This window comes from Oncorhynchus mykiss, chromosome 5 (assembly GCF_013265735.2).
Source record: "Oncorhynchus mykiss isolate Arlee chromosome 5, USDA_OmykA_1.1, whole genome shotgun sequence".
NCBI classification, from domain to species: Eukaryota; Metazoa; Chordata; class Actinopteri; order Salmoniformes; family Salmonidae; genus Oncorhynchus; species Oncorhynchus mykiss.
This window is the reverse complement of record NC_048569.1, coordinates 68,626,840-68,641,682: the sequence shown is the minus strand read 5'-3', so window position 1 is coordinate 68,641,682 and position 14,843 is coordinate 68,626,840. Positions and strand designations below refer to the sequence as shown.

Genomic DNA, 14,843 nt, shown 5'->3' with positions numbered 1-14,843 from the left:
GATCTGAATAAATATGATACATGTAAATGAATGCGTTTACAGTTCATATGCTTAGAATAACAATAACATTTCATGTACTGAATGATGTTATAAAACATATTGAAGATAACAGGCAGGCAGTTAATAATGATCCCATAATAATATTTTTCTATTGTCCAAAATTATATCTAGCGTTGGCTTAATATGGCGGCGCACAATTGGCCCAGCGTCGTCCGAGTTAGGGTTTGGCTGGGGTAGGTGGTCATTGTAAATAAGAATTTGTTCTTAACCCTTTAACAGGCAGCTAATGTTGCCATATTTTATCATCTCAACCAATGCCATTTCATAAAATGTCATGCGGTTTTCATTATCGGACTCCCATATATTTTTAGAACACCCATCCAAAGATGGTTGAAAATCAGGAAGTGAACATACCCCAACCAGAGGCCATGGATTACAGGGAACATTCACACTGAACGTAAGGGTAGAGCTGCTGCTTTCAAGGTGTGGGACTCTAACCCGGAAGCTTACAAGAAATACCGCTATGCCCTGCGACGAACCATCAAACAGGTAAAGCGTCAATACAGGGCTTAGATTGAATCATACTACACCGGCTCCGACGCTCGTCGGATGTGGCAGGGATTGCAAACTATTACAGACAACAAAGGGAAGCACAGCCGCGAGCTGTCCAGTGACACAAGCCTTCCAGACGAGCTAAATCACTTCTATGCTCGCTTCGAGGCGAGCAACACAGGCATGCATGAGAGCATCAGCTGTTCCGGACGACTGTGTGATCACGCTCTCCGTAGTCAACGTGAGTAAGACCTTTAAACAGGTCAACATACACAAGGCCAGACGGATTACCATGCTCCGGGCATGTGCTGACCAACTGGCAGGTGTCTTCACTTACATTTTCAACATGTCCCTGATTGAGTCTGTAATACCAACATGTTTCAAGCAGACCACCATAGTCCCTGTGCCCAAGAAGACAAAGGCAACCTGTCTAAATGACTACAGACCCGTAGCACTCACGTCCGTAGCCATGAAGTGCTTTGAAAGGCTGGTAGTGGCTCACATCAACACCGTTATCCCAGAAACCCTAGACCTACTCCAATTTGCATACCGCCCAAACAGATCCACAGATGATGCAATCTCTATTGCACTCCACACTGCCCTTTCCCACCTGGACAAAAGGAACACTTATGTGAGAATGCTATTCATTGACTACGGCTCAGTGTTCAACACCATAGTACCCTCAAAGCTCATCACTAAGCTAAGGAACCTGGGACTTAACACCTCCCTCTGCAACTGGATCCTGGACCTCCTGACGGGGGTAGGTAGCAACACATCTGCCACTCTGATCCTCAACACTGGAGCTCCCCAGGGTTGCATGCTCAGTCCCCTCCTGTACTCCCTGTTCACCCACGACTGCATGTCCGGGCACAACACCATCATTAAGTTTGCAGATGGCACAACAGTGGTAGGCCTGATCACCGACAACGACAAGATAGCCTATAGGGAGGACATAGGAGACCTGGCCGGGTGGTGCCAGAATAACAACCTATCCCTCAACGTAACCAAGACTAAGGAGATGATTGTGGACTACAGGAAAAGGAGGACCGAGCACGCCCCCATTCTCCTCGACGGGGCTGTAGTGGAGTAGGTTGGGAGCTTTAAGTTCCTTGGTGTCCACATCAACAACAAACTACAGTGCCTTGCGAAAGTATTCGGCCCCCTTGAACTTTGCGACCTTTTGCCACATTTCAGGCTTCAAACATAAAGATATAAAACTGTATTTTTTTGTGAAGAATCAACAACAAGTGGGACACAATCATGAAGTGGAACGACATTTATTGGATATTTCAAACTTTTTTAACAAATCAAAAACTGAAATATTGGGCGTGCAAAATTATTCAGCCCCCTTAAGTTAATACTTTGTAGCGCCACCTTTTGCTGTGATTACAGCTGTAAGTCGCTTGGGGTATGTATATCAGTTTTGCACATCGAGAGACTGACATTTTTTCTCATTCCTCCTTGCAAAACAGCTCGAGCTCAGTGAGGTTGGATGGAGAGCATTTGTGAACAGCAGTTTTCAGTTCTTTCCACAGATTCTCGATTGGATTCAGGTCTGGACTTTGACTTGGCCATTCTAACACCTGGATATGTTTATTTTTGAACCATTCCATTATAGATTTTGCTTTATGTTTTGGATCATTGTCTTGTTGGAAGACAAATCTCCGTCCCAGTCTCAAGTCTTTTGCAGACTCCATCAGGTTTTCTTCCAGAATGGTCCTGTATTTGGCTCCATCCATCTTCCCATCAATTTTAACCATCTTCCCTGTCCCTGCTGAAGAAAAGCAGGCCCAAACCATGATGCTGCCACCACCATGTTTGACAGTGGGGATGGTGTGTTCAGCTGTGTTGCTTTTACGCCAAACATAACGTTTTGCATTGTTGCCAAAAAGTTCAATTTTGGTTTCATCTGACCAGAGCACCTTCTTCCACATGTTTGGTGTGTCTCCCAGGTGGCTTGTGGCAAACTTTAAACGACACTTTTTATAGATATCTTTAAGAAATGGCTTTCTTCTTGCCACTCTTCCATAAAGGCCAGATTTGTGCAATATACGACTGATTGTTGTCCTATGGACAGAGTCTCCCACCTCAGCTGTAGATCTCTGCAGTTCATCCAGAGTGATCATGGGCCTCTTGGCTGCATCTCTGATCAGTCTTCTCCTTGTATGAGCTGAAAGTTTAGAGGAACGGCCAGGTCTTGGTAGATTTGCAGTGGTCTGATACTCCTTCCATTTCAATATTATCGCTTGCACAGTGCTCCTTGGGATGTTTAAAGCTTAGGAAATCTTTTTGTATCCAAATCCGGCTTTAAACTTCTTCACAACAGTATCTCGGACCTGCCTGGTGTGTTCCTTGTTCTTCATGATGCTCTCTGCGCTTTTAACGGACCTCTGAGACTATCACAGTGCAGGTGCATTTATACGGAGACTTGATTACACACAGGTGGATTGTATTTATCATCATTAGTCATTTAGGTCAATATTGGATCATTCAGAGATCCTCGCTGAACTTCTGGAGAGAGTTTGCTGCACTGAAAGTAAAGGGGCTGAATAATTTTGCACGCCCAATTTTTCAGTTTTTGATTTGTTAAAAAAGTTTGAAATATCCAATAAATGTTGTTCCACTTCATGATTGTGTCCCACTTGTTGTTGATTCTTCACAAAAAAATACAGTTTTATATCTTTATGTTTGAAGCCTGAAATGTGGCAAAAGGTCGCAAAGTTCAAGGGGGCCGAATACTTTCGCAAGGCACTGTACATTCATGTACATACTACCTCAATTGGCCCGACCAACCAGTGCTCCCGCACATTGGCTAACCGGGCTATCTGCATTGAGTCCCTCCACCCGCCAACCCCTCTTTTTACGCTACTGCTACTCTCTGTTCATCATATATGCATAGTCACTTTAACCATACCTACATGTACATACTACCTCAATAAGCCTGACTAACCGGTGTCTGTATATAGCCTTGCTACTGTTATTTTCAAATGTCTTTTAACTGTTGTTTTATTTCTTTACTTACCTACACACACCTTTTTTTCACACTATTGGTTAGAGCCTGTAAGTAAGCATTTCACTGTAAGGTCTGCACCTGTTGTATTCAGCGCACGTGACAAATAAACTTTGATTTGATTGTGTGCAAAACCAAACCTAATTTACACATTTTAAAAAAAATACTAATTGTGTATAAAATAGGAAATTACAAGGTTATAAATTGTTGTTGACTTCTAAGACATCATTTGATAATGAAGAAATTACTAATATGTTTTATAATTTTACGAAATATGCTCTCCCAGGCAGTTTAGTTGCCTATTAAAGGAATACTATTATTTTTTTTAAAGTGTTTAATTTAACTAGGCAAATCAGTTAAAACATGGCGACTGGTATTGGAACTGTTGCTTTGATACTACTTGTACTTTTCACACTACAACCACGTTTGTATTAATCCCAATGCATTTCAGGGGCCATAGAATTGAATGGGCAAAAATTCTGTCTAGTCTTCAACCGTTTAAGCTAGAAACGCCATTCAAACTCTAAAACGAGCAGACCAGTCTGGAATAGTGTGCTTGTATTCAGCTTTTTATACTATTACCTCATAAACGATAAAATGTATTGTATCCCCGTTCATTTCAATGTTGGAATGCAGGCTTCAATACTCTAAACTGAAATCACTGCCACAAAACTTTCAGAATGTTCAAACAATTTTATTTTGAGAGCTTAAAAACACCTAATGATGACATAACACTCACTCTAGCCTACTATACTAGCCCATAATCAGTGGTGGAAAAAGTACTCAATTGTCATACTTAAGTAAAAGTAAAGATACCTTAATAGAAAATGACTCAAGTAAAAGTGATACTACTCGTTTGAAAGTGTCTGGTTTTAAGTGTACTTAAGTACAGTGGTGGAAAACATACTCAATTGTCATACTTGTAAGAAGTAAAAGTAAATGCTATACATAAAATGAACTATATTAAGCAAACCTTTCTTGTTTTAAAAATTTTAACACTCAGACATCATTTACAAACGCAGAGTTTGTGTTTAGTTAGTCCGCTAGATCTGAGGCAGTAGGGATGACAACGCGTTATATTAATAGGTGCGTGAATTGGACCATATTGCTGTCCTGCCTGAGCATTCGAAATGACGAGTACTTTTGGGTGTAAGGGAAAAGGTATGGGAGTAAAAAGTACATATTGTCTTTAGGAATGTAGTGGAGTAATAGTTGTCCAAGATATAAATAGTACAGGGCCCGGTTGCATAAAACACCTGAAGTTAATTTTCCCCTTATCTTTCCCTTAAAGTTTTCTTAACTGTAAGTCACTTGCACAAAACATTTTAAGGTGAATGTCCCCCTTAAATTAAGGGTGCCCATGAGGTCCCTTAACTGCTTAATTCAGTATGGATATCAGTGTAAACATCATTTGTGGAGGTGAATGTTGCTTTCATCAGCCTTGTTTACAAAAGGAAAACATCAACCAACTGGGTACTTAGCTAAACATTGGAAGATGCAAAATCCATGGCTACAAACTTTTCTTCTGAAGCAATTTTGTTGTCCTGTGTTGATTGTGGAAGTTTTGCTATCTAACAAAATAAATGTGATCACTTTGAAGAGACATTTAGTCAGTGAATCATGTCAGATACTCTTTCTGCCATGCATGCCTTCAAACTATGGTAAAAGCCCGAAAGTATGGCCTTAAGAAAAACACTTAAGAAATGTTATGCAACCAGGCCCAGATATCCCACAAAAACTACTTAAGTAGTACTTTAAAGTATATTTTACTTAAGTACTTTACACCACTGACTATAACGACTCCACACCTACAAACCACCCAAAAATAGGTCACTATAACTAACACATAGCCTTTGAAAACCCTATTAATACCATTGCTGTCACTACCACTATATCACAACCATAAATACTTCAAGACTAGCAAGCACATCACACCACATTTAAATGTCCTTTTCTAGTCTACAATTACAAGACCTGAGTTCATAGAGTTAAATCCTAATCCACATGTGTAGGTTAACATGCACAACATATTAGCTACCTAGAATGTACTGTAATTAAATGCAACACTATCAGGGACACTTGATAATTATTCATGCATTATCTGCAGGTAAAGGACAGTTTGTTTCACTCCAAATAGCATAGGCTGTTTAACCACCTGCTTTAGCACCTGTCAAAAAAGCAGGCCAAGCACTTGTTAGACCTGGCTATAGCTTTTAAAAGTTGTGAAGTTTTAGCTAGTAACACCATTTGTTTACAATAGTGAAATCTCTGAACACACCAAAATAAATCATTTCACGCCTTTTTGTTGTCTTGAGGTTTTTATTTAGCTCTAATACAATACAAGTAGATATATTTCTGCAAGGTGACCTCAGTTAAGGCTTTACCAACAGCATGCCTTACTTACTATGCATAAGGCAGGCAAGCCACATTTGATGCACGAAAGAAATCTTGTCATACCGTATCTACTTCTGATAAGGCACAAAGTGTGAAAATATTGAGATATCTAGCCTTAATATGATATTTACCGCATGTGATATCCTTAGAATGGTGGGGTGTTTAATAGATATTAGTTCAGATTAAGTTGTTTGACAAGTGATATGTGGTTGTCCTAGGCAGTGAAGCTGGAGGAGAGGATGCCTTAGTGGGCAATGTGAACAAGCTGATGGTGACTCCACCAGGATACACAGGAGTTCCACGGAAAGGCCACCTTGTCTTTGATGCTTGCTTCGAGAGTGGTAAGTACAAACTGTAATGAGGTGTAATATCACAATTTAAACTACTGTAACATTTGATATATTTATCACAATATTTGTAAATGCATCCACAGACTAGGCTTATCTACGCTAATTAGGCTAACTTAGAATTTCCTTTACCTAGCTTAAGTAGTTATAGGCTATGTAATTTCCTTTACCTAGCTTAAGTAGTTATAGGCTATGTAATTTCCTTTACCTAGCTTAAGTAGTTATAGGCTATGTAATTTCCTTTACCTAGCTTAAGTAGTTATAGGCTATGTAATTCTATTTTGATCACAAAACAATCCAGTGTTATTAAGTGATCATTCTATGATGATATTATTGTCATCCCTCAATTTAAAAAGGGCAGTATAAGACTTAGGCTATAGTAAAGAATGAATATAATGTAGGCTACGCCTGCTGGTGCAAGGCAGGTTGACAGGTCATTCGTCAGTATATACCACATTTCTGGGTACTGTATTACATTTTCAGCCAATTTTTTTTCTTGTTTACTAATATACAGGAAGACCCACATGCACCCAAACAGGTTGTTTTGTAGTGCGATCTTCTGATCCTCCTTTACAGATCTCATATACGTCAGTTACGAAACCATTTTATTTCCTTAGATATGTTTCTGTGATTTGAATTGCATCCTATCGAAGCAGTGAAATTATATTAAATATTGCCTATTAATAAAAGCAGAATATTCTATACAACTAGGCCTAAATCATTTCTTTGATTGTGTCTTTTAATGGTTAATTAGCTATAGAAAAGGGTAACAAAAAAATTAAAAGGTTCTAAGTGAGTCACTGCTCTTTTACCTTGTCCATCTTCCTAGTTGAAGACTGTAATTAAACAAGTTAATATGTTCCAGAATGCTTTGTAAATGGCCTTTGTTTTGAACTTTTCAACCAAATGAATGGCACTGCAATGAAAATAAAGTGCTTTCCTCTGTGACAAGGTCAAGTGGGCAGCAAAGAGAGTGACTCTGGGCTGGAGTGACAGTGAATCAGTGGGCCAGTGGAACATTCACAATATCATTCTCTGCTGGGAGATTAGGTTCAGGGTCTTCAACAGATGAGACATAGCTTTCATATTCTTGGCAGGCAACCAATTTCTGGCTGTGCAGAGATGACGTTTAACTTGTGATTCTGTGCTGTTTGGCCCAGCTGTCAGAGGATAGACTTTTTAAGTTGATTTTTATTTTTTGACTTTGTTTATTTGGATAGAATGTGAAACTTCTGAGAAGAATCTATGTGTTTTTCTCCCAGACATAATACTGAATAAACAAGTGGTTAGAGGTTTATTAGACACCATTTTTTAAGGTAAGCTTATACTACCGAACGGCACTGTCAATCAAATGAAATTAATATGATAGGGTATTACTATAATATCATATGATATTGTCAGTCACACCATGGCACCACATAACAGGTGAGAGGTTTGAAAGTTAAGAGATAAACAAAGAGCTTCTAACTAAGATCTGGGAAGCCATGAGGATTTGAGGATTTGTCTAAAAGTGAGTGCTATGCTCGATCCCGAGTTACAAACGAATATTAAAACGGCTATGCATGTGGCCTGTCAAAGGGGAGTGAATAGAGAGGGGAGTAGACAAACATATGTTTTAGGAGGTTGATATGGATATGAATAAATAATCAGGAGACTTACGTTTCTTCCGGGTTTTTAAATAAGTTTCCTTATTTTCCCAGATGACATGCTCGGAGGACCTCAGACATTGATTAATGGGCGTTGAGCTCTCAGACTGAGATCCGCTAACATGTATAACATTACCCAGATGTCTCTAGGTCCGGAAATTCTCCTGAATGATTTATGGAATTGATATTAATCTCTTTCCAGTAAATGCATTACTAAAGTTGGAAACTGAGAGGAATTGAACTACGCTAATGTCAAATTAATGTTGTGTTGCTGTTTCAACGAAGCAACACTGCAGCTAAACTATTTTAACCACTTATAAGCCAACAGGTCTCCTATAAGGACTAAATGATAAAAAGTCATTTTTCACTTAAGTGGTCATATGGTGAGTATCTGCCAATACATTTCACAAGGAGTGATATGTTTTTTTCAGGACTTAGCCCTCACTGTTCATAAAGAATTGTGGTTTGTTTTGTTGGTGGAATTGAGAAACGAAGAGGACTATTCATAATCCAGCGATTTGGCATTGCCTACCTTGAGTAGCAACACACATTCAATATCAATGTGTTTTCACTGAAGAAGAATACCTTTCATATTACCAAGGTGTAAGCATATTTAAAACATGTTCGTTTGCCAAGAAGATTCAAGATCAATATCTACTGTTGAATATCTACTGTTGATGTAGTGCTTAAATTTACCCTTTAGATTACATCAATATCTAGACAGTATCACTCACTGCATGGTCAAATAACTAGCATCCATATTCCATGTAGTGACAGTGATATCTGTGAAGGTCTCACATTTCCAATTCATGCATTTGTTATATAATATGACACTGACAGGAAGAGCATTTGAATACCCTTATAGAGGCTACTGTACAGATCACTATATGGATCACTTCACCTCAAACAATTTATTGCCTGAAACATGTGAATTCAAGCAGACATTTATTTGAATTTATGCAGAGATATCACTCAGTGAGGTTCATGCTGCCAATATTGCCACTTTTTTGTAGGACAGCTGTCAACATTTTGCATTTTTAGATACATACATACATTTTTAGAAACTAGAGATTTTATTTTATTTCTTTAGTATCTCTGGTAATACATTCTAATTGGTTTATTAAAACAGACTACGGTAATGTAAGCTATTTACTAAATGTATAAAACCCCTAATTTACATTTAGATGAGACATAATTCAGTTTCTTGTCAACCATATGCAGATTATGTCAGTGGTATATATTTTCATAGGCATTGCAGCCCACAGGTCTCTGAGTCACACTAGCTTCAGCAGTCCTCTCTTCCTTTGCTTTTTAAGATAATACAAGAAAATGCAGACTTTGATAGTATAGAAAAAATAATGACTATTTCCTCAAGCTGTCATTAAAACCATATTGATGGTTCTGTAGATATGGAGTTATGAAAAACAATGTCAATTGTCATAGACTTCTATATGCTTAATTGAGTTTTAATAGTTATAATGATCTCTTTAGCCCATCAATTTCATTTTTGTTATGGATGTTTATTAATCAATGGGTTTTTATTTAGAGAAAGGAACATATTTGTATCTATTATTACTTGGACCTTTATCATTAGTTTTACCATGTGTACATGGAGAAATGAAATGGTTGTCACTTTGACAGTTATTTTCTATCAATGTCAGACAGAATTATGGCATTGCTTTAATGTGAAAGCGGATTAGTGCTTGAAACATAATTCTTTACATTGGTAATATTAGTCACCAATCACAAATCAAATGAGCTCCATTAGTTTTACGAATAAGCAGAAATAATTTGAACTGTCAAATTAGAATAAATTAGAAATATTCTATACAGTGAATCATTTTCCAGAATTCAACCTGTGCATCCATCTGTGCACAATTAGGATTTAGCTAAACCATTCTGTAGCTTATATTTGTAGGAAAATCTTTCCTACAAATATATTAATAATAAAGTACTTGTCAGATCTAATGATGAACTTTGAGAGCTGCCTGTAGGTATTCAATTGAATCCTACATCTTTTTGTGGATTCTGAATTTAGGTGGTCAATGGCTTGATTGCCTCCAGCACTGTGTTTCTCATTAAAGGATGACACTGACAGTGTTAGCATATTGTTTTACTGTTCCTGTTGACCATTCACAGAAGTTATTAAGCCATCATTGATTATTGCCTGAACTCGGTCTTCAGACATCAAGTTGCATGGAGAGGGAGACCGAATCAAAGTAAAGGCTTTGGAGATCGCAGATATTTAGTAAGGTTAATTGATAAGCGTACGATACCCTACAACAGAACTCTGACTCACATATTCATGTGACCTTCCATTGTGGGATATGCAGCACCTGTAAAATCCTCTAATTGATTTGTTTCACACTGACTGCAGACACAACTCATTAAGCCTCATTGATTGTTATGAGTTCGGCTGTAATATCCAAAATCACCTGTAATTGCCAACATCTTTTGTCTAAGTAGCAGTTCAACAAACTTTGTATTTTGTTATAGACCTATTGTATGTCACTGTTGTTTTTATTTAGCATTATTCCTCTTTCTCAGGCCACAGCTTTGATATTGTCATGTGAGTTGAGGGAATTGGTAATAAGACAGATAAAGAAGTAGGGATATTATGATGGTATGCCAGAGAACAGGGAAAAAGTCTAACTGAAGAAAGAAAAGGGGATTTATCAAGTCGAAACAGATGCTCTTTTCACAGACCTGGAAGTGCTAGCGACTGTTTTTGTATTTGCTATGCAGATACCTTGAGTCCACCACAGCATCCACTGCTGTTGGAAGCCATTTCCCTTCACACTTCATCAACTGTTTTGCCTGCATGCGTCTGCCACTCGCATTCACCATTTTCATGGAATATCAGGCTGATGCACCTCATTCGTGCTCTGGGCAAATCCTGTGCCCACCTATCAGACGAGGCATAGTGTTGTTTTTCCTACTGAGATAACACTGCATATTTATTTTTTAATCTTTATTTAACTAGGCAAGTCAGTGTAAGAACAAATTCTTATATACAATGACGGCCTAGGAACAGTGTTCAGGGGCAGAAAGACAGATTTTTACCAACGCTTGGTTACTGGCCCAACACTCTAACCACTAGGCTACCTGTCACATATACACTCTTAGAAAGAAAGGTGCAATCTAGAACCTAAAATGGTTCTTCGGTTGTTCCCATAGGATAACCCTTGGAAGAAGGCTTTTGGGTTCTATGTAGAACCTTTTACACATGGAAAAAAAAGTTCTACATGGTACCAAAAAGGGTTCTACTGGAACCAAAAATGGTTCTCCTATGGGGACAGTTGAAGAACCCTTTTTTCTAAGAGTGTAGGGAGGGGTTTCCTTCCAAAATATAACCATTTCTGTACCGTAATGTTTATTCATGTGGCATTTTGTGTTTCTAATCGTTTGTGATGTAAATGTTTTATCCAAATTTAGAAAACAAATGTAATTTATGCAACTTTTACATGGCTACATTGTAACAGATAAAATTGACATTTTCTGCACTGCTGACTGCTAAATGACATCAAAGAAGGACAAAATAACACCAAATTATTGTGTACAAATGATTTTAAATGGAAGTTTTGTTTTTATATGACACGGATACCTCTGAAATGCCAACTAAATGTGTCAACATAGTCTGAGAGGAGTAAGTAGCAACTGAATAAATAAGCAAAAGTAGGGAATATACTTATGTTTATTCTTGATAATACAATTGTTTCCAAATGCAAAACGAATGTATCCGCCATAGACATTATAGAAAGTATGGAACCTCTGAAGCATTTCATGGATTTGCTACGTGGATTTGAAATCATGCACAGTAATGATAATAGATGAAAAAATATTTTTGGAATCAGTGAACAATAGAAAACTGTAAAAAAAAATTGACTAAAAGGATTCTGCAGAGAGATTACTAATGAGGATAAACACTATGAACAATTCCTGCACTGTTCACTGCTGATGAAGGTTTAATTGTTTTTTATTTTCCCAAGCATTTTACGGAATCTATCTTGCCTTATCTTCTCTCAGAAGTGTTCATGTTGCAATTGCAGAGCCCATCTACAGGATGAGTGATTACAGCCAGAGCCAAAGCAACATTTAGAGAGGAAAAAAACTAAACAGGAACTGAACGAATGCTGGGGGGAAATGCAGTCAAGCTTGTCAGAAGACATTTATATACTCCAGAGTACCCATGAATCAAGACAGTTGGGTCTTCATTGATTAAAGAAAAAGGAAACGCTTTAACAATCAAGCAAGATGCTTAGCACAAGTGGTTTGGAGAGGGCTGAGCTACAGTGCCACTCCTGATGTCCTGTTGTTGGTTTTATTCCAAGACTAAAATGTGATTAAAACATAACATAGTGGAAAGCAGTAGACAAAACTTGTTTTTCTTCTGAAAAGGAAAAGCAGATCTAAAGCTGTGCATCGTGATTTCTGATTAGATTGGTAACCAAATATAATTCAATTAAGGATATACTGTAAAAGTTGCTTATTTATCTTTGGACCGTGGGTATAATTTTGGATGTCATTGCATCTTACAGTCACTAGCTAGCCATTCCACATAGGCTAAAATGAATGTTTTAACTTTGTCTTATATAAGTTTATGTAACTTTAACTGAGTTATGGGTTTTCCAGATGAATATTTTGTTGTGCAGTAACACTTAGGCTATGACTCTGATGTATTGAGAGGAAATCTAGCCTCTCCGTCTCCCTTACTTGTCCTTGGTATTGGATTGGCTTCACTGCCCAAAACACTAAATGGTCTTTTCACTTTTTTTTAAAGCTTTTTTCCTTCTTCTTTTAAGTCGGGAGGAGATTATGGAGATAAATTTGGGCTGTCAAGTGAGAGTCGGCTAGACTATTCCTTTTGATTTATTCTATTTATCAACCCTTTATAACTATGAGTTAAAATATATTTATTTATATTATTACATTTCTCTATGTCCATTCCCTTGCTTTCTCGCCCTCTTCTCTGGACTCTTTTTTTGTCCATTTTTTATTTCCTTTTACCTCCCATCTGATACCCAGTGAGTGTTGTGTCGTTATATAGGCATGGCCCTGAAGGAAACAAAACATCCCAAGATTAAGGTGCTACGCTTAAGCAGGCATAGAGCTTTGTAGCTCTGGAGACATGGGCAGCCATTGCACTTAACCCAGGGTCACAGCATGAGCAGAATCTTTGCCAATCCCCTTGCTAGTCTGTAGAATGCACTTTGTACAGGTAAAATACTATGTTAATGATGTACAGAAAAAATACATATTGTAAGAATACTGGCTCCATTTTCTCATTGCAAGTTTGAGCAGAGCAAACGTTTCAGAAGAGTCCCATCTAGTGTCATAATATTTGCAAGCTACAGTAGTCTCAGTTATCATATGTGTCTGTGCAATGTCACTGAGCGAGGCAGGGGAGGTGATATCAGGTTGGTGCAAAAGCAGAGCAAATGAAACGGGCGATAATCCTGTCTGACATTCTCGCCTGCCGCTCTTGGTTTCATCTAATCAGAGAGGGAACACATGGCCCAGTTTGCTCTGACACAGACACTTCTCCTGGCAGAAGTAGTACAAACATCTTCAATATTTTGAAAGTTAATTGTTGATTGTTGAGATACATAAAAATATTGAGCTGGCCTCTTGTTCTCAAAATGTCACAAAATGCTAGTAACCACACAAACGTTTTGTAAGATTTGTAGGGTAATTGTTTAAACAGAATATTCACATTGCTGGCAAATGTTTCCTCTACATGGTGGTGCTTTAACGATAGGTAGAAAAGGTTAATTTATGCAACAGTCATACACTTTATTGCCATTATTGCTTATGAACCCTTCTAAAAGGGATAATATTATATTTTTGCAATTAAGCCCTGTTTCTACTGTACTTACCCAGAGTCAGATGGTTAACAATGGCTTGTGACACTACCATCAACTTCCTTCAACTGCACACAAAGACATAAAAATGTGTTTTAGGTTGATGTTGGCTTGCTCCCCTTTAGTGTTGACATGTGTTTGGGTGCTTGTACAGGATGTTTGGCTGTGATGAATCATGTTTTTTGTTGTCTCTAAATGATCCAGAGATGGTAGTATGGGGATTCTGGGCCTTTGGGTCATAGTCCTCAGGGTCCATGCTTCTCCTCAATCTCTCAGATGTTAATATGTTGTAAGTGAACATGACGGCAACAAGCTTCTATTGCACTTGTGGTGTGTGAACGCAGAGCTCCAATGATTGAGTAATTCATTTCCAAGCAATCCTGATTCCATAAACACAGTTTCTAGGCAAACGTGTCGTTTCTCATCTGAGGCAAGAGGGTGCAGTTTGGGAAAATGGCGAGGATTTGTAACACTTTAGCAGTTCATGTTTTTTAAGCTGCCTCTGTTTATTTTGCTGATTTATTTAGAATGCCTTCCTGAGATGAGTTTCAGTCATGTGTCAGGTTTTGTTTGATATCACAAATTCATGCGCAGAATATGTTTGTAAAGTGAAGTGCAAAATAAGACTATTTTGATAGAATACATGAGATTTTGATACAGACGGCTGTCTTCCGCTATTCATAGTAGACAACATTGAAATGTACACCACATAAAGGTTGAACAAGATCTCATATTGAATGTAAGTATGTATCCCCTTTAAAATAATTTAGTTGAAATATTGCAGAGATATTTTGATGTCACAGTTGGAAATAGAATATAGGATATTTAGCCAGGTACAACTGCTTTCAGTGGTTTGCATTTGTTAGTGATGACCAGTTGCTTCAGGGTAGGTAGACTTGACAGAGCTTCCTACCAGGATAATGACTTTATATTGTTTCTGTCTTCCCTCTGCCAAACACTGCATAATATGCAGGCCGGGGTCTGGCAGATTGGGAGAGAAGTTGTGAAGCTATTAGACGATCATATTCTCAAA

The 14,843-nt window shown here is 38.0% G+C and overlaps 1 protein-coding gene across 1 annotated transcript in view; it reads left to right on the top strand.

Annotated features, from left to right (window-relative positions):
• The window catches only part of agbl4 (ATP/GTP binding protein-like 4), a 409,012-nt gene that overhangs the window by 1,450 nt on the left and 392,719 nt on the right, over nt 1-14,843 (top strand). The window contains exon 2 of the mRNA XM_021604030.2: nt 6,175-6,297. Within this exon, the coding sequence (XP_021459705.2) occupies nt 6,175-6,297 (123 nt within the window). The remainder of the gene's footprint in view (nt 1-6,174; nt 6,298-14,843) is intronic.